General features: G+C 30.1%; 1 protein-coding gene across 3 annotated transcripts; it reads right to left on the bottom strand.

Moving 5' to 3' along the window:
* Positions 1-11,874: 11,874 nt before the first annotated feature.
* On the bottom strand, positions 11,875-25,084 carry LOC145190759 (reversion-inducing cysteine-rich protein with Kazal motifs-like). Of its 3 annotated transcripts, none has more exons than XM_090090322.1 (32): positions 24,960-25,084; positions 23,943-24,155; positions 23,556-23,614; positions 23,233-23,316; positions 23,002-23,044; positions 22,219-22,373; positions 21,795-21,828; positions 21,600-21,658; positions 21,359-21,464; positions 21,202-21,222; positions 19,974-20,032; positions 19,628-19,702; positions 19,504-19,546; positions 19,307-19,372; positions 19,003-19,073; positions 18,821-18,892; positions 18,714-18,741; positions 18,515-18,578; positions 18,161-18,308; positions 17,925-17,989; positions 16,591-16,775; positions 16,375-16,488; positions 16,218-16,273; positions 15,982-16,132; positions 15,734-15,838; positions 15,598-15,630; positions 15,274-15,355; positions 13,368-13,569; positions 13,131-13,242; positions 12,877-12,969; positions 12,667-12,785; positions 11,875-12,564 (listed from the first exon to the last, which is right to left on the bottom strand). In XM_090090322.1, the coding sequence occupies exons 2-32, from the start codon at positions 24,013-24,015 to the stop codon at positions 12,268-12,270; spliced, it is 2,874 nt and encodes a 957-aa protein (XP_089946448.1). In that variant the 5' UTR covers positions 24,016-24,155; positions 24,960-25,084; the 3' UTR covers positions 11,875-12,267. The 3 variants fall into 3 exon arrangements, with proteins under 3 accessions (XP_089946448.1, XP_089946449.1, XP_089946447.1); XM_090090323.1 differs by lacking the exon at positions 24,960-25,084 and adding an exon at positions 24,471-24,623; XM_090090321.1 differs by lacking the exon at positions 24,960-25,084 and having other exon boundaries at positions 23,943-24,456.
* Positions 25,085-25,971: the final 887 nt, after the last annotated feature.

Below are 25,971 nucleotides of genomic sequence, written 5' to 3'. Positions count from 1 at the left end.
CAAAGACCTTTTGTTCCTTCATACCTTTCATCACCAACAATGATATCATTTCCATCTATTTCAACCTCCATTTTTCCAATGTACATTTTATCTCCAACTTTATTCACTTCGAAAGGCCTTTTCTTTTTTTGATCGACTGACAGGCTTTTGATCATCTTTTCATTTCTCTCGATGATCGGCTTGAACAGCTTGCTCACATCAGCTTGCTCACATCAGCTTGAAAATTAACATCTGAAATGTTGTCATTCACGCTGTTCTGATAAATCCTCTTTCGTCTGTCATTAATTTCTTTCACAATTTCATCCCTTTTATTCAGGTCTTGTATTTTAAAGAAAAACATCTTTTTAAAATACGTGGAAAAAAAACATAAATTGGTTTTACGATTATGTTGATCCTTTTTAAAATACGTGGAAAAAAAACATAAATTGGTTTTTACGACTACGTTGATCCTTTTTTAAACAAATTGTTAAACGTTTGAATCGCGTCTTCTCGTCCTTTTTGGATCAAGTTTTCTTTAGTAACTTCATCTATTCCCTTTTTTGTTTTAGTTCTTATTTCTTGCATCAGGCTCTTAAACTTTTGAAGCTCATCAAGAATCAATTGAAACTCTGAATCGCTTATTTTCCCGTCCATCAGCGCTTTGGAAATGTGCTCGCTAATCGTATTCAATTTCGACTCTGCCAACACTTTGATCTTTTCATGCTTCTCCACTTTTAATGCTAGTTTTTTGTTAACTTGTCCTCCTACAATGGATAAAAACCCCATTCCAATAGCCACACCTTCACACGCAATTGCAACAGGGGCAGCAGCGATGGTTGACAAAAGCCCAATTCCAGTCGCACCTAAAGCAATGCATAAGGCTTGCATCGTATTATCCACATTAGAAATGATTCTAAACACGCGATGATACTTTTTGCTTAGATGAACTCGCTTTGCTTTTTCACTCTCTATCTCTTTTTGTATCTCGCTTATTTTCTGAAACCGGTAACTATGTCCTCCTTCTTCTATAGGAGCTGATGGAAGAACTGGATAAAGTTTTTCAATCAATATTTCCATTTTTATTAAGAAAAAAAACTATTTTAAATCAATGTAACTAATCTTACAAAGTTTTTCTCCTTTTTTAACAATCACGTCCTGTTTGCTGTTACTATTCACGTCCATAATAACATCATCTACAGACTCTGAAATAATAACTTCGTTTTTTCTATAATTCAATTGATCAGTAATTTTATTCATTAATGTTATCACTGCAACACCTTTCTCCAAATTCAGCCCAATGGATAAAGCTATCATTGTATGTGAGAGAGCAGCAAATTTAATGTCTTTCTGAGCAAAAATCTCATATTGTTCGTTAACGTTGAAATAAGGTGGATGATCTAACGTTTTCGTAGACACAATAATGTTGTTTGGTCTTCTTTCCTCCAACTCTCTAACCCTCTCTTCCAAAATTTTTAATTGCAAATCCAAAATGTGGACTTCTGCTGAGGCAACAATTCTAAAAAACTTGTGAGGAGCATGCATTTTACATATTAAAAATAAATTTTTAGATCATTTTTGCAAACTTAACAATTCATTATTATCTACCCATGAATTAAACGAGTCTGGATATCCCAACCATTTGACTAACGACTTGCTCTTGGTTTTGCGAATGATTTTTTCAATTCTGAATATGTCTTGATGTGTCTTTTGCATCTCCTGTTCGTAAAAGGTGCCTTGAATTTCTTCACCGTTAGCGTCAGAGATTTTATACGTGGGCGGATTCGTATACTGAACTTTTGACACTGTAAAAACCTCTTCAGTCCATCTAGGTGTATACCCCTTTTCAAAATGATACTTCTTTTTTGCAATCCGCACTTGATCACCCATTAAGAATTTTGGTTTTGCTGGTAATGTTTGATCCTTTCCATACAGATTCCACCATACCCTACCTTTATTCTTTTTATCGCTAGCTTCCACTGGTGTCATTTTGATAGAAGAGTGCTTTGTGTTGTTGTAACTTTTCACCATCTCATTCAATACGTCAATGTATTAATTGGTATTGTTGGCTGAAAAATATTTAAACATTCTCTCTTTCATTGTTCTATTCCATCGCTCGACAACACAACTTTTTTCCTCGTTTTCAGTAGAATACAATTGCACACCCAAAGCTCTCACATGCCTGTTGTAAAATTCTTTTCCTTTATCCACCCACAATTTAATGCATTTTCTTTCTGTAAAAATCTTTTTCATCGCTTCAGCCACTTCAAGACCTGTTTTGCTTTTTAACGGAACGATCCATCCATACTTTGAAAACACGTCGATCACCATGAGTAAATATTTTACGCCGTTGTTGAATTTTGAAAACGATTGCATATCAACCAAATCAGCAGCCCATATTTCATCAATGTCATTCACAGACACTTTTCTTTTTTTAAAATGATGAATCACCGGTTTATGAAGCTCCTCTGCAAGCTGATCCGTCCATTTCAAATCACTCACACCAAATCCTTTTGTTTCTGAAGATGATCCTTTGAGCGTATGTGATGAAACAAACTTGCATTTGGTTATCCCACAAGAGTCGCAAGTTCCTTTCAACATAGGTCTGTTGTTTTTTGGGATCTCGTTTTTCAAGTGAATGGTTTCAGTCTCTCTTCTACACTTAACGCAGTACATTTTAACATATATAAAAACTTTTAACATATAAAAAATGGAAGTGATGAATTTGTCGTGTAAAGTTGGGAAAACCAAAAGAAACAACAGCGCGCTTTTACCAAGAAGTATACAAGGAATCATCGTTGGAAAGTCCGGTTGCGGAAAAACAACGTTGCTCTTAAATTTACTTTTAAGACCTGGGTGGCTAGATTACAACCGCTTGCAAGTCTTTGGCAAATCACTATTTCAACCTGAATACAAAATACTCAAAAGATCCTTCGAAAATAAACTTCCTAAAAAGGATATTGTTGATTTGTTAACGGATGATGTACAAGACGAAATGGAAAAATTGAATTTAAACCCTGAAGATGTTATTGAGGAAATTTCAAAAAAATATTCCGACAATGATGATATGGAGTGTCAATTCTTTGAAACGGCTGATGATGTGTCTGAACCTGAATCCTTAGACTCGACCAAAAACAATTTAATGATCTTTGACGATTTGCAATTAACCAATCAAAACAAGTGTGAAAAATATTACATCCGAGGAAGACACTCTAACGTCGACTGCTTTTACCTCGCTCAAAACTATTTTGAGATTCCAAGACATACCATCAGAGAAAATGCTAACTTTATTTGCCTCTTTAAACAAGACCAAAAAAGCGTTAATCACATTTATCAAGATCACGTTTCCTGCGATATAAAAATAGAAGAATTTAAAGCCTTTTGCAATCATTGCTGGAATGAACCTCACGGATTTGTCGTCATCGATCTCTCTTCTAAAAAAAACGAGGAAAAGTACCGAAGCGGATTTGACGATTTTTTATTTTTCTAAAACAATTTAAAAAAATAATTCTTATTTAAAAAAATGTCAGGTATAATCATCGATGTAGATGGAAAATCAAGTGTTATCACCACTGATTTTTTGGATAAAATCGTTTTCGAGAAAGGAAAAAGCTATGAAATGGCTTTTCTCGGTCTTGAGACTACAGCATTCCAAATGTAAGCAGTAAAAACAATTCTTTCAAATATAGCATGAACAATGGAGCTCATTGGGAGAACATTATCATTCCATCAGGAAGCTATGACATTAAAGACATCAATGAGTATTTGCAAAGGTCTATTTTAAACACAATAAAAACAGCTCAACGTGGAAGTTATATTATTGCAAATAAAATTAATTACTCTCCAAACAACCTTCAAATTGGAATCAATCTTAATACTTTAAAATCAACCATTAAACTTGGTTTGAATTATTTGATTGACTTTAACGTGGAGAACAGCATCTCTTCAGTTTTAGGGTTTACTAAAAGAAAATTAAATTCCAATTCCGAATACGAGTCGGATCATATCGTTAGAATTTCAAGCATTAACACCATCAGAATCGTTAACAACGTGATCGGATCATCCTATATTAATGGAACCCAATTAAATTGCATTTACTCGTTTTATCCAAATGTTAGTCCAGGTTTTAAAATCATCGAGAGACCAATGCATTTGATTTATCTTCCTGTTAAACTGTTTGAAATTTCAACAATGGTTACTCGCATCATTGATCAGAATGGAGATTTGGTTGATTTTCGTGGAGAGAATATTACAATACGTTATCACATTCGAGAAGTGAAATAAATAATTTTTTAATACATAAAAAATGAGCAATTATCAAAACATCAAAATTAACATCTCGCAGAGCCAATCTGATAAAATTAAAAAAGCCATTCAAGACAAAACCGATACTAGCATTAAGCTTTCTCATCAAGACTTGAACGGTAAACATGTTCTAGCTATCACTAATGCGCAATTGAACAAAATTAAAAAAGCGTATGAAACTGGAAAAGGGGTCACTCTTAAATTGAGCAAAAGACAAATTGCATACAACTCGAAAGTCGAAGGCGGATTTATCGGAGCTCTTTTACCGTTATTAGGTATGATAGGCAACACTCTTACCACAAAGGTAGTTCCAGCTCTAGCTACTGGTCTGCTTTCAGGTGTTGGAGCCTCTGCCGGTTCTGCCATGGTGGATGGAATCGCTGGGCGAGGTCTTATTTACCTGAGCAAAAATGGAAAAGGAATGAAGATAAAAACTTTAGGTGGAAATGGATTGTTTATCACCCCATGGACTAAAAATGTTCACGGTGATGGACTCTTCATTAAAACTGGAAAAGTTTATAAATATGCTGGTTCTGGATTATTACTCGGTCCAAACTCGCCCTTCTCAAGCATTCCTTTTTTAGGTGCCATTCTATGAAATTCGCTTGTTAAAAAATTCGGATAAACTTTTTAAGAAATTAAAAAAATGATCGACTTTCAATGGATTGACGTAGAAGGAATTGTTTTACCTAATGAGGCTTTAACTAACTTTCAATTGATAAAGGTTGCTAAACAGTTAAAATTGAAAAACTTTCGAGGTGTTTTTGTGAGGGATGATTTACCAAAAAAGACAATGAAAAAAGAATGTGGAATTGTCAACACAGGAGATTCTAGCACTGATGGATTTCATTGGGTGTGTTGGTATAAAGACGAAGACAAAAAGTATAGTTTTGACTCTTACGCTCAGCCTCCTCTTATTGAGCTCGTTCATTATTTGAAAAGTTCGGTTTATTATAACAGCGAGAGAGTTCAGTTTGGTAACACTTCTTATTGTGGTCACTTGTGTCTTTACGTTTTAAAAAAATTGAATGAAGGGCTTGATTTTCAAGAAGTTATCAATACCTTGTGGTGAAATTTTTAAAGAATAAAGTTTTTTAAAAATAACAAACCATGGAGAATATTCAAAAGCATGTTGATGTTAGACATATCACTCATCAAGATTATTACAACTGCTTAATGAACAAGAAAGAAAAACTTGCAACCATGAACGTCATCCGATCACATCTTCACGATGTCTACACCGAAGAAATCAACAAAGTCGCACTCAGCGCTAACGACGATAAAAGATTCATATTACAAGACGGTATTCACACGCTAGCCATTGGACACTACAAAATCAGATCCATTCCTTAACATTGCGGAAAACTATTTTAGAAATGAGAAAAAAAACACGACACCATCTTGCATGCTAGGCTTAAGTATAGGAATATATCAATGGCTCAGAATCCGCTTTTCCTAGTAGTATCATATCTGGTTAAATTTATATGTAATATTAAAATATCATTTCAGTCAATATAATCTAATTTTTACCTCGATATACATTACTAATTTCTTGGATATATGTGGTAATAATATATTACTGATTAATGACTTGGGCCATCAGATCAGGAGACTCAAAATAGAAAAAAGGATATGCATTAATTTAAAGGCTTTTAAAAAAAATAGTAATAAGTACAAGCTGTTCAAATATATAAAGTTTTACAAAGAACATTCACTAAAGTCCCACATTTTAGGTATTATCAAGTTAACTAACTTATCGAGTCTATGACTCGATAAGTTAGTCAACTTGAACTTGTTTAATTTGTAAACAGGCATTTTGAATTTCCTCATGGAATTCTTCAGCATTTCTTAACCAACCATGCAAATGTATTTTATCATCAAGTTGTTTCCATATTGTTCTCAATAGATTTTAGGTCAGGAGATTGCACAGGCTATTGAATTACAGTTTTTTATTTGTACCAAACCATGATTTAATGAGTTTTAATGTATGTTTGAGATTATTGTCCTGTTGGAAAGTCCTCAGTAGAGGCATATTTTCATCTACAAAAGATAACATTTGGTTCTCCAGAATTGCAGTGGTATTCATAGATATATTTTCTTTTAATTGCATTTTAAAGCGCGTTTCTACTTATCTAGTTTTAATACCACTTCTTATGCTAACTTACAAGCTGGAACTTGCATTACTGATTTGGTATAAATGTACAAAAGTGTGACAAAAACTTTTTGTTGTCAAATTTAGTTGTGTGAACGTGTTCAATTAAATAGCAAATGCTATGTGGATAATCCTATTTATTGTTAAAAATCAAAGTTTTTCAAATGAAGTTTTTAAGTGAGAACTGGAACGAGGCATTGTAAATATTATTTGAAACGTACATTTAATTATCTTGTGGTAACTGAATATTGGCTGAAACAAAAATTGCTCCGTATAAAAAAGAAAAATAATTTTAAATGTTATTGAATGGATTTAAGATTTATCAAGTTTCTCGTCAACCGATTGTATACTCTAAAGACAGTGAAGCACGGTGGGGCTAATATTATGGTTTATATAGCTATATCCTGGCATGATGTCAGTCCGTTGGTAAAAATTGATGGAAATTTCAATCAATACAAATACAAAGATATATTACAAAACGTAATGGGGCTGATGATTATCTACCTGTTACTCGGATTTTGATGCACGACAGCGTGAGTTTTAGGGAAAATTCAAAAACTCTGGAATGCTACGGTGTGTCGGACAATGACAAAGACTTTGTTAACAGTGTGTCGTTAAGATATGCTGCAGTTGTAAATAAAAAAGACGACTCAACAAAATGTTATTTTTAATTTTTTAATGTAGACTTTTAAATAGCACTATTTTTTGTTTGATGAACAATTTTTAGCATCACACAATTTTTGCTGTATTTTTAAGTAACTGCAGTTATATTTCAGTTAAAAATGATACTTTTCTTATCATTTATAGCAAATAAATGGAATTAATTAATTTCTTTTTCCTTAATAAAGGAAAAAAGTTAACTCTAATGAACAAAACATTCGGTGTGCTGTTTCTGTGATCACCACTGAATGCTTCAGATTTTTAAAATAAACAATTTGGAAATAAATTTTGGGTAAATTAAGGAAAGAACAACGTATAAAACATTTTACTTGGAATATTAGCGCTGAATTGTTCTAACTCAGAGAGCATGCGCGCAACACTTTACCGAATTATTCAGAATATTCAACATAAAGGTTCTATCCAAGATCTTCCAAAGCTTAAGCCGATGGATAGTCAAGCACGGCTAAACTGTTGTGTCCATATTTTAGTGAAGTTCAGAGCGGCAAATTCATTAATAAACTGATGGTGGAAATGAATAAACAAAAGGGTTTACGAATAAAAAAAATACCAGATTTTGGGGGAAGTAAAAATCGTTGAGTCATTCATCAACAATAACGTTCTCCTGATCTGATGGCCCAAGATTTCTTTTAATGTGGATATTGTTGAAAAGTCCCGAACTATTGCTAAGCCGAGAGACAATATTCCGAACTATTTCTAAGCCGAGAGACAACATATAAAACCATATATGACAGTGCTCTTAGCGCCCCATAAATACTCTTTTAACTAAACCATTACTTTGGAAGTTAATTGAGACATTTTTATAGATTTTTTAATGTAAATTATAAAAAGCCTTGACCTTTTTTACTCTAGTAAACTTGCGCTTATACTACACATGGATTAAGCCCAGAGGAAATTTAAAGCACTGGTCAGCTTACTATTCTTAAAATGAATATTTTTTCTACTCTACCGTAAGATATGCTTAAATTTAATTTCAAAGTTTTAAGTGTTTTAAAAGAAAGGAGTTTTTGCAAGGGGAATTAACAATATCATCTCATCATTACGTTAATAAGAGCGTACATGATTAACTTGATTTTTGCTTTTTATACGCTGTGACGTACATATAAAAAATTAAAATCATAACAAAACATTGTTTTTGTAGCACTGAAATGAAACGTTTGCAGAAATATCCAAAATTATCTAATCTTTTAATTTAAAATTGTTATATGTGGTAAATAATTTTTTTTTTTTCATTTTTTATAGTATGCAAATTGTTAGGATGAAGTAATAGGAGTGATTTAGGTAAATATGTAGCTCTACTTGTAGCAATACATCATTTATTTGAAATACACCCACTTTAGCCTGATGAAATAACATGACCAAAAATCTTAATATTTGTCAATCATATTCTTTAATTTCATGTTATGGCTGAATTTGTCTAGGGACACAGCTATAATCCTCTGACTCTTAAGATGCCAAATTAGGCAAGAAACCATAAGCAGAACAGAAAGTGTTCTGCTCATGGTTTGTCTGCATGGGCTGCCTCCAAACATGTGGCCAACAGATGACTGCTTTTCAGGCTGAAAGAGTTTGCCACATTTACCAGACAAATCTTGATGTGTGTGACTCTCGTGTGCCTCAAGGTCCTTGTGAATTATGCAGAACTTTCTAAAGCGAATAGAGGAAGGAAAGGATGTTGCTTTGCCAAAGCTGTTTGATTTCTTAACAATCCGAGTCAGAGCTGAAACTCGTAGTCACGTATGTGACTGCTTGATTTCCAAAATCGGACAGTCTAGGTTTCAAGAAAAAGCTGAACCTAATGAAAGTGAATCAAATGCCAGCTTTGAGATGCAGTACCTGCCTCAGCCCATTAGGTAAAGGATTACCACATCATTGTTCTCAGTTAAAATTCAGGAAAAATATACAAAATTTAGCGTCATTAGATGTTAAAGCTGCAGAGCAGATAGCATCCAAAGGGATTGAAAATAAGTTAGCATCTCCAAAAGAATGAAAAATTATAATTTGAACAAAAAATTATAATTTGAAAGTAAGTTTGTTGGAGGTAATGAATGCAAATTTTCTATAGGATCAAGTCCAGCAAGATCACTTCCGCCACATCAAAGTTGATAACCCAAGACTTCATCAATTTACAAATTAACACTGGGCTCTCCAACAATGGGATCAAAAAGTTGGTGAAAACTGTCCATCAGACAAAAAGATGATTGAGCCCAACTTTTATGCAAATTTCAAAAAGCTGGTCAACAACTGAAGGACTTTTTTACTTGTATAGACCTCAAAACCACAGAGTCTAAAGGTTGTGACACAGACCATATTGTTGTTCATTGCAAAGATTTGTCTGTTCTGGTTAGTCAAGTCATTCAATCTAGTGAAACTTCAGGTGGCTACTTTGTCGAATAGAAATTGATGGAGGCAAAGGTTTCCTCAAGTTTTGTGCCAGTGTTACTAAGAGTTCCACAGAACAAGATGCATCGAACTCACCACCTAAAAAACAATTTTTGAGTTCCAGAACAGCAAAAGCAACAAGTGTGAGAAGATTAATTCTTGTTGCAGTCTCCGAAGATTTTCAAGAAATTCACTCTAATGTTCAAAAGGTTTGGTCATTCATCAATGCGGATGCTCGGAAGTTGATTATTACATATGTTATGAAAGTTGCCAACATTTGTGGACTTCAGACACACTCAAGCATACATCCTTGTTGTTGGTGTAATATTGACTCAAAGAACCTTGCTTGCAGAGACAGTTTAAGAACACTTAACTCAGTCAAAAGGAATCTCAAGTCTTTTAAACAATCGGGTGGAGTGTAAGCCAAGGGCAAAGTGTTTGGCAATGTTGTTCATAAATCAATTATCAATGGACCTAAGGGTACACTGATTCTAGACATCATTCCACCTTCTTTTGGGCACAGTCAATCAACTCTTCAAAATTCTCAAAACTGTGTGGTCTGATGCTGAAAAGTGGCCAGCCATGCTTCACATTCACCAAAGCCCATATCATGGCGGACAGTTTGAAGGCAATGAATGCAGGAAATTGTTGAAAAATGTTGATGTTTTACAATGTCTTGCTGAAGAAACTTTCAACACCCAAGACCTGCTGTCATTGAAGCTTTCAAAAAGTTTAATTTGGCTGTGAATTCATGCTTTGGAAATGTACTAGAAAAGGATTTTTTTTCAAGATTAATCAATTTAAAGCCACATAATTAGCTCTTCAATTTGGAAGCATCACGCCCAAAATCCAAACAGTATTCCACTAAATCAAGGTCTTTGTAAACATGTAACAATTGCCCTTAATTCATTGAACAGACTGTTGAGACTGTACATCAAAATTTTCAATAGCATTGGTCACAATACAAAAGAGATAAAACGCACCCAGAATACAAACGAAGGCTGTTCAGTTGACCAGTGTCAAGTGTCAACTTAAATGTCATGTCAAATAAATGAAAGAGTGTTAAGATATTACAAGAAAGGAAAAAAATTGAATAAATTTTAAAAATTAATTCAATCTTAAGGTGAGTTTCAACTAATCCGTTTTTGCTACGGGAAAGGGAAAGGGAAGAGAAAATTAATCACGTGAGCGTGCGCAGTTTGTAATATAATTTTAAAAATTGATCACTACGCATGCTTAAGTGATTAATTTTCCCATCCCTTTCCCTTTCCCGTAGCAAAAACGGATGAGTGGAAACTCACCTTTAGCGTAAATTTATAGGACTTTATTATTTGTACATTTGATAATGATTTTGAATATAAAGCACGAAGGAAACTCCAGGCATTTTTAGCTGATTTTATGTATGAAATGGGTTTTTCAGCACACAATACATGTTGACCAGTTGAAGATCACATACACAAAGTTTTCAACACGTTTCTCTGGTTTGCTCACAAATCATGGCCTGGGGGCTTGCAATAGGCTATAATCGGAGAAATTTTACACTGAAAGAAAAAAAAATCAACAATAAATCAACACTAAAACTACCATAACTTTTGCTATACTGCAGGAATTGGGATAAAATTTTACCCAAATCTTGGTATTGGCTTAGGCTACATTACCACCAAACTTTATTGGTGTATGATTAACGGTAGGATTTTATAGCAGTTTCAAAAAGAAGGCAAGTTTTTTCCGTTTTTGAAATTTCGAAGTCAAATTTCTCGCAGACGTATCTAAAATTTGCACCAGGTGACCCTGGGATGTGTACACTATCACCCTATATAGGTGGCATTCTCGGATCAGCTAGGCTGGCAATATCGGATCCCAGGATAACAGTGACGACTTAAAATCTGTATTACTCTCCGGTTTACAGCCATTTAAATAAGCATTTTTATGAATTTATAAATTTTAACTCAACTAATCTTTCGAAAATCAAATTTGGAGGTCTCCGATATTAACATATAAGTATAAAACCTTCCATTATTCTTCCCTTACGTGGAATATGAAACGCAAAAGCATGAATGGTCTAATTTGGAGGTCTCTGATATTAACATATAAGTATAAAATCTTCCATTATTCTTCCCTTACGTGGAATATGAAACGCAAAAGCATACGTGGTCTAATTTGGAGGTCTCTGATATTTACATATAAGTATAAAATCTTCCATTTATCTTCCTTACGTGGAATATAATACCCAAAAGCATGCATGGTCTAATTTGGAGGTCTCCGATATTAACATATAAGTATAAAATCTTCCATTATTCTTCCCTTACGTGGAATATGATACGCAAAAGCATGGTCTAAAATTGAAGTTTCGATAGGTTATCGTTTATAAAGTAAAACAGTTTAAAAATTGTAAATTTTTATTTTTTTATATACATAAGCTAAAACATATATACACTAAATATAAAATTATTTACAATATGTACACATTTAGTTTTTTCGTTTTCACAGAGATCCTTTAACAAATTTACGGCGTCTGCTCAAAGTATAAAAGTATATAAGCGTAGAAAGTTTCACAAAATTTAAAAAAATAATTCTTCTAGCTAAGCGATTGCAATGCGATTATCAGAAAGCATTTTGCGTATAAACTTCAAAAGAAAAAGAAAATAGAATCTGAGAAGAGCGACGCAGAAAAGCAGCCCTTTTCAAAGTAACATAAAAAACAAAATGCAACTCCAAAAATAAATTTCCCTGAATAAATAATATAAATCTTATAACTATCTGCTGCTTTAGGGCTACCTGTTGAAAATAATCGAACCTATTGTTATTAGAAAGGGCAACCAAAAATTCCCATAAAAAAGAACGGCTGAGTTTGATGCTGTGTTCCAGCCCGCGCTTTTTATTCTGGAGGATTTCAGTACAGATAAAAAATAGTTTGCTGTTATTTTAGGATTCTTTTCGTTAATGTATTTATTAAATCTTTGAGCTTCAATAGTACAAATGCGAAGCATACGCTGCGATACAGTCGAAGAAGTAAAGACAACGAGTATATCCCCCTCAACTGTGAGATGTCCATGCAGGTTACAAGCGCTCTAAAAGTTTTTTCAAAAATATCAAGCCAAAAGAAAATAACAGCTTTAAAAAACACACAAACAAATCTACAAAATAAATTTTCATTAGTCTTTATTTCTTACCGCTTGCAGCAACAGTCTTAGATTAGAGATGACTTCAATAACAGATATAGAATTATATCGAATATAATTACGATGTAAATTCATTTCGGGTTGGCTATATAGTATACGTAAAAACGAACCTAAAAAGATGTTATAAAGTAGTGAAAGTTCAATAAAAACAACAACAATAAAAACAACAACAACAACTAATTATAGTGCTTTATAACTCACCACAAAATGGACAACAGGCTCCCACTAGAGTCACAGGTATGCAACTAGTGTGGATTTTTGGACAAATAACATTTTTGCATCGATCTTGAGAAGCTGAAAAAAGTAAGATGCAATCATTTGTCAAGGTTTAATAGCACACTTAAATCTCTAAGGCAACCACTGCGCCAAAAATCATAAAAAATGAAACTGCTTTATACAACTTAACATTTTAGATAACTTAAAACAAACAGCACTGCATAGCTAAAATCACATACCACTAACTTCACCAGATACACACCGTCCAACATAGTCAACTGTTGTTCCAGCATTTTCCATTTCACATCGATTTTTATATGTAACACCATCAAACCCACACAAATACTCAATCTAAAATGTATCGTTGAAAAAAAAAAATAATTCTGCTGTGGTACTACAAAGCATTTTGGACTTGCTGCTGTTAAAAGCACAAAATAAAAAAGGTGTAAATCAAACATTAGGATAAAATTTCTTACATTTTTTGGACACTTTGCTGTTTCTTCAAAAAATGTTCCTGTGGTGTTGATAAGACAACTATATTGAGGACAGGAGGGTGAAGCAGTTAAGCAGGTATTTCTCTTTGGAACACAAACTAAACCAGCTGAACAGGGATTTGGGTCACAAGGATCATTTGCTTGACAGTCACCGCCCTGTAGGTTAGAATCATGTATACTGCATCTAAAGGGAAGTTTCCAAAAAAATAAAAAATGAAAAAAAAAATTTTAGAGAGAAAAAAAAAAGTTCATGACAACAGCTAACTTAAACATTTCATTTTCTTTCAATGGTGGTACAATAAATCGGTTTTAAACAATTTTTTTTATCAACTTAAATGAATCTGTATGCAAAAGACAAATTTTTCTTAGTATAATGAAGTAACAAAATAAAAGCTGCAAATTTCAGTGTCACATACTTTGAGAAAATTTTTATGGAGTTTAAGGTAACAAGAAAATTCAACTTTGAAGGGTAAAAGTACTTAGAAAATGACTTAAAAGAGCCAAAGTTGTCAAAGTATTAATTCAAAAAAAAAAAAGAATGATGAGCCAAAGTTTGTCAAAGTATTAATTCAAAAAAATGTGTGACTGTATTTTACTGAATGTGAAGCAGAGAAAGGGTTTTTTGCTCATTTAGAGTAGTATTTACATTCGGTACAAGAAGCAAAGTGGGGGGTATTAATGCTCTTTTGGCAAGAATTTCAAATTCCTGCATGCATTGACCAGATGCTTAGAATTACACAAACCATCCTTTATGCAAAAGGAGGTTTATTTGGTGAACACAAAATATAATAAATTTGAAATTTGTTGTTGTTAGAATTAGAATGACACATAAATGTCATAGTCTGCCTTTTTTTCTTCTTCCAATTGGTAAAGATTTCATATAAACATATGGAAACTTTCATTTAGATGTTTATTCTTTGTTTACATCAGGTCAGTGTGTTTTTTTACTTTAGAAAAAATTAAACATCAGTTTTTTTTGATAATTGAAGATTGAAAATAAGTGAAATAGCTAAACCCCTAGGAATCTCAAAAGACCAAGTAATGTAAATTTTACATGAAAAAAAAGACTTGCTCCTCAAGATTTTTTAAATTGTATAAAACAAAAAAATACTTAATCTTATTTTGCTTAAAAAATAATTAAGATCATTTTAAGCATAATAGCATTTCATAACTGTTAACAAAACTAGGATTCGCCACTTTACATCAAAATCAAAACAAAAATCAAAACATTCTGAGTACTATACTAGCATTTAGTATGAACTGGATCAAAATATTTGTGAGCTTAGATCAGGGTTAGATAAGAAAAAAATCATTTTACATCAATTAAATGCATCAGCTCAGAAAAACATTTTGACAATGGCCAATGTCAATCAATTACTAGATTTGCCCCCCCCCCCCCCCCAGTGACTATTACTTATTTCTAAAGCTGAAATGCCTTTTGCTTAAAAGTGTTTTATATTGAATAAAGAAGCCATTTCAGCTGTGGATTACACAAACAAACCAGAATTAATTTATAATGATAGAATAGAAATATTGGAAAAATATTAGACAGTGTATTGAAATTAGGGAGATTATTTGAATAATAAAACTTATTTCATGCCAAAAAAAACGTTTTTCATTAACATTCCAGAAAATTATTGGACACCCATCATGAGTCTCATCCTTACTAACATGAGTAGTAGTGCAAAGTATGTCAAGTATGTCATGATACAAGTGATGCCATGATCGCAACCATCAAAAATCAATCTTTACAACAGCACATTGTTAAAATGGAAAAAAGCAGAATTGAAGAATTTTTTTCGCTGTTTCACATTTTAGCAAAAAAGATTTATCTCTAAACTAATAACTCTAAGACTTTTAATGAAAAAAAAATTAAAATAATATTTACCTAGCAAAACAAGAATTTGGGTAAGTCATTCCATTCTGCGCACATACAGGGTTGTAAACTGAATCACAGTCACAAATGGATCCTTTAAAAAATATGTTTTCTATATTTTGAGCAATATAAATACTGAAAAATACAAATAAAAATAGTTTGAATTCGTTATAAAGACTTTGAAAAAAAAATCAGCTTAAAAGAAACTATTTTTGAAAATATTTAATAAATTTGATTTACAAATTTATGTTCAAATCTTGCAATTGACTACAACTGAACTATATTTCTCTTCAATATATTTTATTGAAAACCTTAACAAATTAATTTTAGACTTACCAGACAAAAAGCCATGATGCCTTCTAGGTCGCACTAAAACATGAAAAAAAAAAAAAAAAAAAATTAGGAAATATTTATTAAAAAAAAAAAAGCAAAGCAACATGTGAATCTATGTAAATGTTAACAAATGACATACTGTTTCCAGTTGATGTAGAATCAACACAACGACGATCTGTACAAAAGATATCGCCATCACTGCACATACAATCATTACATTCATCTGTAAATGATTCACCGCTCACTAAAACAAATTTTGCTTTATCATATATGATAATAAAGATTTTGAAATAACAAAAATACTTTTTTCTCATTATAATTAAAGTTCTTATGCAAACCAAGTATGCACCTATTCAATTTCGAAAATCAATTTCGAAAAAAACTTACGCCGTGTTTTGTTATTTACTCTACACAATCTTTTCATATTACAGCCAAATTCCTTGCAGTTTCCGAAATAAGCAAGTTTTCTTGTTTTTGATAACCCCGCAAGACATTCACACACTTGATAACATTCTTTCTCATCATTTTCAACAGTTAACTAAGAATCAATTTGTATTTTATGAAAGCAAACAATCCTAAAGTTTAAAAATTACACACTTAAATAAAAATATTTGCATTAATACCTTAGCCAGATGACCAACAGGTATTAAAAGCTTGCTTTCATCACCAACTGCACAGCCTGTAAAAAAAGAATTTAAAGATTTTCAAGTATTATTACTTAGAATATTTACAAATACAAGAAAATAATGTTTATAACTATAAAAACTATAATAAAATTACCTTGCACACATGTATAGAGTTTGCAAGGAATGTTAGATTGTCGACCATCACATTGCTGGTTGATAAGACACACTTCACCCAGTCCACAGGGATTTCCATGACATGGTATCGTTACTAAATAAATGAAGCTTTGATCAAGTATGATTAACTATTAAAAATTATTCTATAAAGTAACTAATTGAGAATTTATAACCAGAAAACTAAGCTTCTTCTCACCAGGATCAGAGATTGCTACTGCACTGTTGCTGTTAGAAAGTGGTGCATCAACATAAGAATGCACAGATAAACAGTTTGTCTGATTTCCATTTGGTAGCATAGCAGCGCACACTTTTTGAACATTCAGATTTGGACTGCTCTGCTCAAAGTTTAGACATAAACTTAACATTTCTTCACAATCACTTCTAGATAATTATAAAATAATGGAGTTGTTAGACTTAAGTGTTTTCATATAGGTTATTTGCAAAAAGAATTTGAATAATATAAAAACTTGAAATTAGCTTTTAAAAAGCTTATAAACACAAACATAGTAAAGTATCTACGAGCAGTATGTCAATAACCAGATCATAAAATAATACAGAAATTTGACACTGAAGAACTTAGCAGTTCTAACAGTTAAACTGCTTCAAACAAAAGGATAGCATTAAAAATCTTTATAGAGTCTTTCCGCATGGAGTATCATATATTAAACAATTTGAATTTTTCACGATTACATCTTAATGTTGTATCATACATGCATGCTGTATCATATATGATACAATTTTAAAAACTATAAAAATACATACTTTGGAGGAAATTTTTTTTTTTTACATAAGCAATTTTTGTCATGCTGAATTGTCTAAGTGGGATTCAGTTGATTTCAAAAGAAGCCTGTGAAAACTAATTGGTTCAGGTTTTAATTCAGAAACCACAGAAGTTCTTCATTGATGGCATCAGACTCTACTCGGAAATTGGCAAAATTGGGTCTATAATAATGGAGCATACTTGCTTTAAATAAATATATTTTCACACTTTAAGAAAACCAGTGAAATGCACATTTTAAAAAATTAGTTTTAAAATTGGGTCTATAATAATGGAGCATACTTGCTTTAAATAAATATATTTTCACACTTTAAGAAAACCAGTGAAATGAACAAAAAAAAATTCATGCAATATGAGGTTAGGAAATCATAAGTAATCATAAGAAAAATTATTAAAAAAATTGTAAAAAAAAAATTTAAGTCATTCAAGAATCAAAAAAATAAAGATTTTTTCATTTTTAGAAGAATCAGGTTTTTTTTAGAAAGAAACATAAAAAGTTTCTTGGAATTTAAAAAATCTAATTCACAATTTTATGAAAACAGTTTTCAAACTATTGGATTGATTTTTTTTTTGCTATTTAAAATATCTGTTCTTTTTTGTATTGAAGACAAATGTGAACACTTTGTTTTTACTATTTTTTTTGTTAATTACATTCATTTTGCATTGTGTAAGCAATGTGACAGCATATAATCAAACGTAAAAACTTAAATGTGATAGCAACTCATCAGATGATGTGGAAGGAAAAAACAGACCTGCAAACCTGCAACTGAGGAACTTGATGGTCACATGGCCTAACTGCAAGTAAACAAGCCATTGCCTTTAAAACATAAAAATACAACTTTTTATTTATTTGAAAACTTAAAAAAAAAATAAATAAATAAAGACAATGAAGAGTAATATGGAAACTTTGAAAACGTTTTGCAAGGTTTGCAAACTAATACTTGATTGTTAAGGGAAATGTTTCGTAAAGTGCTAACTGCTTTCATACCTTGAAAAGTTCTGGCTGACAAGTGTTTATATCTTTAAAAACAAGACTATAATCAAATATATTGACCACCCCAACTGACCAAAAGGTTAACAACTTTCTAGCTGAGCTATCACCGTAACTATTACAACGACGAAAAAGATCCAATTGCCTAAATTGCACAATTTTGAAATAATCATTTGTGTTATATATATATATATATATATATATATATATATATATATATATATATATATATATATATATATATATATATATATATATATATATATATATATAGTTGAACTAAGAAAACAAAAGTTGAACTAAGAAAACAAACGTTGAACTAAGAAAACAAAATTACAAAAGTAATAAAACCTGTTATTCATATTTGTACAAAACTGCATTTCAGGTTTGCAACCTAACTCACATGGTTCTAATACTAAAGTGGAAAAGTAAATACATAATGAGAATAAAAAATTAAATTTTTTTAAAAAAAAAAAAAAAAAAAAAAAAAAAAAAAAAAAAAAAAAAAAAAAAGGATGTTAAAAGCTTTAGAAAATAAAAAATTACTCACCATCAGACATGCATTTCGACAGCTCAGCCTGTAAAAAAATTGCACAGGCTTTTTAAAATTATCTATTTAAAATGATTACAATTACCACTTATGAAACAATTACTTACTTCTTTTGGATTCTGGATGCACTCAAGATACATTGTATCCCAAAGCCCCATCAATGTGGGGCTGTTGATGGCCTATAATATAAGAACCTTACACTTATATAAACAATTATTAATACATAAAATATAAACTTAAAAACTGGGTAAATTCAAGCATCAATAAATAAAGCAAAGGTCAAGCTTACCTGTTCACACCATTTTCTACATCTTGGACTCTTTGCTTGAGAACAACAAGGTTTTTGGAATTGAATAAGGCCTAAAAAATGCATATTCAAGATGCAACAAAAACAATAATAATAATAATAATAATAATAATAATAATAATAATAATAATAATAATAATAATAATAATAATAATAATAATAATAATAATAATAATAAATGATAATAATACTAATAACAACAATAATAATAACAATACTAATAACAATAATAATAACAACAATAACACTACTAACAATAACAATAGTTATAAATTATAAATTTCACCTCTGTGTGGCATAATATCATCATTCTCTAAGACATCTAGATGATTGTTTTGTCTCATTGATGGACCTAAACATCAGAACAAAAAAATTGTGTATTTAATCCATGTAATTGTAAATATGTGTAGATAATTCTTAAACATAATTTAACAGTACATACATAGATACATACTTATAATTCTTTAACATAAATAATCCAACCTGATATTGGTAAACTTTGAATAACGCAGCCATAAAACGATGACTAAAATAATCAATGAAAATAAAAATGAAACACTCTTTTTTTTCTCTCTTTGTGTTGCATTAAAATTTTTTGATTACTTACTTCCACATTAAATTGACCACAGTGTTTCGACAACGTTCCAAACATTATGTTAACATCATAATATTGCTTCACTGCCTAAAATTGTGATTTATATTTCAAGTTCAGTAAATAAAATAAAAACCTCTAAAACTAAATAAAAAGTTTTATAGAAGATCGATGTTTAGAAAGTTGAATAGTATTTATTCAAAACTGTTCAACTCATTTTGTTCAATCAAACAATTAATTGCTTGCAATGTTTATGCTGAAGGACTTCATTCTAAGAGATCATTCTAAGAAAGAGTTCTAAGAGTTCATTTTAAGAAAGACAAAGTTGTAAATTAGATTATATTTTCAGAGTAATAAGTACCTTTTCACATCCTTGGATGCATTCCTTTTTCTCACCTAAACTGCAGCAGTTTTCCAAATCTTAAAAAGAAACATCAGTTTAAATATTGTCACACTTTGCAATACAAAAATTATGTATATATGTATGTATGTATGTATGTATGTATGTATGTATGTATGTATGTATGTATGTATGTATGTATGTATGTATGTATGTATGTATGTATGTATGTATGTATGTATATATATATATATATATATATATATATATAATATACATATACTTAATGAGCTTCAAAAGTTTATTTATAAGGTTATTGTTTTCAGTCAGAAATACATTGCATACATTAAATTTTGCTTTAGTAAGCATATTTACCAAGTTGTAAATACAGAGCATGGGGGGGGGGGGGTCTTATACATTTTAGTTAAAGAAGCATTAATTGTTCTTACTTTTTTGTGTGGAATTTATGTTTGCAAGAACTGTTCTAATCAAACACTCTGTTGTTCTTTACATTCAAACTTGTTATAACAAAAAGGAAATGGAAGTTCTTTTTTTTTAGCAATTATCTTTTACCTTAATGACACATTTATTATCATTTACCTTAATGACACATTTATTATCATTTACCTTAATGACACATTTATTATCATTTACCTTAATGACACATTTAATTAAAAAGTAATAATAAAATATTAACATTTTTGTTCATGTCATACAAGTTATATTTTAAATTAAATTAATACTAACAAAATGTGCAGATTAATTGTTGTTGTTGATATTAATTAAATTTGAAAGATGACAAAAAAAATTTTAATCAAAATGTATGAAACACAATTTCACAGATTTTTAAGATAAAAAGAAAACTATTAACATTGCTTTCACTTTTGAGCATAGACATAATAGGCTGCTGGAAATTTTTGAACACCACATGGATTTGAAGATTAATGTTTCTAATAGTTTTGAAATATTAAAACTTTACCAACAGATTATTGCTTCATTGTGTGGGTTATAACTCTAATTAGGATTAAACACTATCTACTTAATTGATCTTTTTACAGGATTAACACAATAATCAAATCTTATCAGATATAATTGGTCACACTATGGTGTATTGATAGAATTGTTATAACAAACCACTTCCATTAATAAGAAGAAAATGTGCAATGTGATTTAAAGTAAAAAGATGCAAAAAACTCTTCTATCCGCAAACACGAAGAATTCAATAAAAAACTTTTCAATATCAACTCACCTCCAATAGAACTCTTGTATTCTAAAATGTTAAATTAGTATAAATACAAAAAAAAAACTAAGGCATAATTATGACATAATTACATGACTATATAGTATTTTTTTAAATAGAAAGTTTCTTCCTTTTATATTTAAAGCAGATGAGAAAATTTTTTTACCTGAATGTTCAAATGCACATGTGAATTCTTTTGAATTGATACCACATTTGTTAACCATTTCCTCATTGTGCAGTGACACTATGTCTGATCTTGGGTTGCTAAAGTGCTGCAAACAAGTCAATGAAACAATATATGACAGAATAACAACCATTTATATACTTTAGAATATAAAATTTTTGTGTTAATTGTAAAAAAAAAATTTAATTGCTAAACTAATAACTTTTGTTTGTTTAATACTCACCTGAATACAAACTTGCTTGCATTTTTCATTCAATGTTGTCATGCAGCAATTTTCAGCAGCTGCAAAATATTTTTTTTTTTTTTAAAAAAAAATACAAATTTTTTTGTTTTAATTAAATTTAAGTAGGAGAAATAAATAATAAAAGTAGGAGTTAACATCTTAATTTTCTCAATTAAAAAAAAAAAGCTCAAATACCTTGCACCCTGTATAGACATTGTGCTAATCGAGGCTAAAAAAAATTTATCATAATTATCTTTTTTTATAATATCATATATTATTGGGTAGCATAAATTATATATATTTGTTTTATGTATATAAAATGTATGTATATATGTATGTATATATGTATGTATGTATGTATGTATGTATGTATGTATGTATGTATGTATGTATGTATGTATGTATGTATGTATGTTTGTATGTATGTATGTATGTATGTAAGTATGTTTGTTTGTATGTATGTATGTATGTATGTATGTATGTATGTATGTATGTATGTATGTATGTATGTATGTATGTATGTATGTATGTATGTATGTATGTATGTATGTATGTATGTATGTATGTATGTATGTAATGTATGCATACATCCATTTATGAGATTTAAATATCTACGCACTTCTCTAACAGCACCACAATTATCATTTTCTAACTTCTTTCGATTTTTTGTAGTAAGAGTAAGACATTGTATTTCACATGAGGGATGTACTGCTTCCTTACAACAAACATCATGTGCAACATTCTGCCTAGAAATTCTTGCTTCCTTACGAAATTCTATGAGAAAAAAAAAAAAAAATTATGATAAAAATAGAGAACTTACAGATTGTTAGTATAACAAATAACAAGCTCATATTTTATATTTAAAATAAAAATAAAAACTATAATATTTGTCTAAATTAATTGAAAGTATGTCATATAACACATGATTTTTTTCAGCTATTTAAGTTGTTTTATTATTCTTGCTTAAGTGCACTTAGACAAATCTGATAAAAAGTTTTTATATAAACAGTTTATTAAAAGTGCACAGTTTTATATGTTTATAAGTTCAAAGACAGAAAAGTAAACAACAAAAAATCTAGAGTACCTATCTAAATATCAAAAACAACTCTTTAACAACCAACTCTATCCTTTTAAATTTTTACTTTTAATTTAAAACGAATTCTTTGTTTAAAATGATAAATTGAAAGTAAAAGACACAGATATTTACATCCAAATTATCAAGACACTGAAACATGTAATATAGATTAGATAGGCATATCCGTCTACATAACAATTCAGTTATTGCTAACTTTTTATTATTCTCTTAACTAATTAACTTCTATATTATAAAGAGTATACATAACTATAAGAAAAGAAGAAATTTTATTCGATTATTTATAATAAAGTACGATTAAATACTTACGTCTCCAAAAATCAGTGAGAACAAATTCTTTCCAAAAAGCATCCTGTAGAATAATCAAAAAAATGACAACTTAGAATCATAGCTATTTTTTTTTCCTAGCTAAAATTGATTGCGGATAGTTTGCAATAAATATGGCTCGCTTTTTACTTCCATTATTTTTCGTGCGAGACTTACAATAATTTCTAAATTTGTTCTAACCAACGTCAATCATGACATTTTAAAAAGAAATACCTCAGAACGGGTGCATCTATTTGAAATTTTGTGTAAGCGACGCTTGAAACTAGCTTGCCTAAAATTTATTGACGAAACTGCAACCTACAATAAAGACCCATAAAAAAACGATAAATAAAAATAATTTCTTAACATTAATTTTAAACTAAAAGCATTAAAGTTAAAATTAAAAATCTGGTTTAATTTAAATAAATCTAAGCAAATGTTTATGTGTATTTGTTTTCAACTAATTTCGGTGCGTTTCAGCTGTATTTATTAAACTCGAGTCGGTAAAAATATCGGTATAGAGCTTCATAGTAAAAATCATTTTTAAAAAATATTACTTCTCGGCAGCTCAACCGGCATTGCGACGAATTGCTTCGATTGCAACATTCTTTTAACCCTATAAAAAAAAATTCTTGAGTTAATAACTCAAACTTGTTAAACTTAAAAACATAGTTTTGTTACGTGTACTGTGTACACTCTTACTATAATGAAATAAAGGATTTAATTGTTGCTAATTGAATAATTCAGCTTTCGATTCTTCCATCAGCTGAACTCTGTGAATTAAACTTAATACACATCTAAATTAAGAATAAAATTAAGAAGAAAATCCTTCAAAAGCTCTAAATTGATGAATTTGAAAAAAACAAAACAAAAAAAAACAAAACAATTCGCTAAACGTTAAAAATGAATGCCACAAAACAAAATACAGGTATAAATTGCATTACCTCGAGCATTTGACAAAATATTTCCAACACACCAGCTAATAAAAACATACAACAATAAATCGCTTTTATTCATGGTCGACGTAATTCACAATATAAATCCACCCCACACCAGTCGATGACCAAAAGCATGCGGCGAAAAATGTAGCAAAATGTTTTAGTCTTGCAAATGTTTATTTTCTTCAACAGTGTTGCGTTGGTATTGACGATGTCCCACTGCGAACCGAGTAAGTAGATATAAAACTCAAGAACCGTTAATGAAAGACAAACAATAATATCTGCGTTACGTCAATCAAGATTTATACGTTGCTTTAAGGGGGTTGTCACTTTTAAGTCTTGTTTAAATTGCGTTTAAGACAACCTTATGGCTATAGATTTTAAAGTTACATATTTATTTAATGTGGTCGTTTCGAAAGATAAAATAAAAGGTAAAATTAATGATAAGCAAAGCTATTCTCTCTCTCAAAAAAAAATGGTTTGTTGATATTTATAGAAAATGAAATGAATAAAATAGCATGTTTAAAATCTTACTAAAACTATTCAACGGGTTTTGTTCTAGTTATTTTCTATTTATTTCAAGGCTACGCCCCTTTAAGAAATTTCACTGTTCTGCTATTGTTTCTTCGTTTTTCCTATTTTTCTTTTAAACTTTTTTTTTTTTTTTTTCATATATTTTTTAAAACTGGAAAATGGTTAACTTTCATTTATAAAATTGCTCATGTTCTCTTTAGACCAATCAAATACAGTGTTTAGACCAATCAAATACAGTTAGTGTAAATTTCAAACAAAAATCCACAACATGTCGAACAAAAAAAAAAAACTTAAGTTAAGCCTCATAAGGAATAAAACTCAAACTTAATTGAAATGTATTGTTACAAAAATAAAAAATAAAAATAACAATTTACTTTCAAAGTTTTTATGGTCAGAATTTAACTTTAGATATCCGACGTTTCGTTAGTATATTAGACAATATGATATAAGATAAAATATAGAATATAAAATATAGAATATAAAACATACAATATAAGACAAAAATGGCTGGCAAAAGTTCAAGATTTTTTCCAAGGTCTTTTAACTTGATTTTTTATAACATCCTGGATTTTTCTAATTTTTAAAACATAGTGGCAGCCTTTTTTTTTTTTACTACAACTCCGAATTTATTCAAAAAGTTTTTATTTATTCATTTGCTTATTTGTTTCTTTAACATAAAGATCTTTTAACTATGTCAGATTGCAAAAATAAATAACAAGTTTTTCTTTGAAGGAGGAGGGGGGACATATTTAGCAAATAGAAAAAAATATCCACTAAACGTTCAAATATTTTATCAAATCGTTTTAAGATAAATCTGTGTTTGCTTTTAGAAAAAGCGATCAACTTTTATGAAATCTTGTTGTCAAACTAGTAATGCTTAAAACCGCATTTTCGCTTAACTTTATGTAGATAAGATGGGTTTTCAACGAAGTATTTGCGCTTGAATTTAATAAAGTCCACTCTCACGTAGTGGTTGTTTTAACCTGACGCCATAAACGTTCTTATCTGACTTAAATAGCGAATGTAGGTGTAATCGTTGATGATTAATCTACAAGAAAATGAATTTTGTAAATAACATGTCGCCGAAGACCAGAAGTCTATCAGAATGCGTACAAAGAGAAGTTTGCACGAAATTTGTGTTTTAAAATTACATATTTTCATATGCGACCTTAAACTCTCAATTTCAACACCTTTTGTTGTACATTATAATTTTATGTATATTGGCGAGTAAAGAATTAATGAGACACATTTGCCAAGTATACTTTTCGTTATTTCTCTTTTTAAAAAGCACTCATTCGCAGTCGTTAATATTATAATAAAACACGTGCGCATTTTGTTCAATTCGACAAAACCATTATTTTCAAAAACCATTAAGCTTAATTGGAATGTTCCGTATTTTTAACTTTTCAAATTTTGGTTTTTAAGAATTTTATATTTGGTTGTTTAATTAGAGAAAGTATTAACATAAAAGACTTAGAGTAAAAAAATAATAATAATAAAA

Source organism: Hydra viridissima, unplaced genomic scaffold (assembly GCF_058129835.1).
Source record: "Hydra viridissima isolate aposymbiotic clone 2 unplaced genomic scaffold, HvirCarnegie_v1 scaffold_6, whole genome shotgun sequence".
Classification (NCBI taxonomy): Eukaryota; Metazoa; Cnidaria; class Hydrozoa; order Anthoathecata; family Hydridae; genus Hydra; species Hydra viridissima.
The sequence above is the reverse complement of the archived record's forward strand: the minus strand, read 5'-3'. Positions and strand labels throughout refer to the sequence as shown.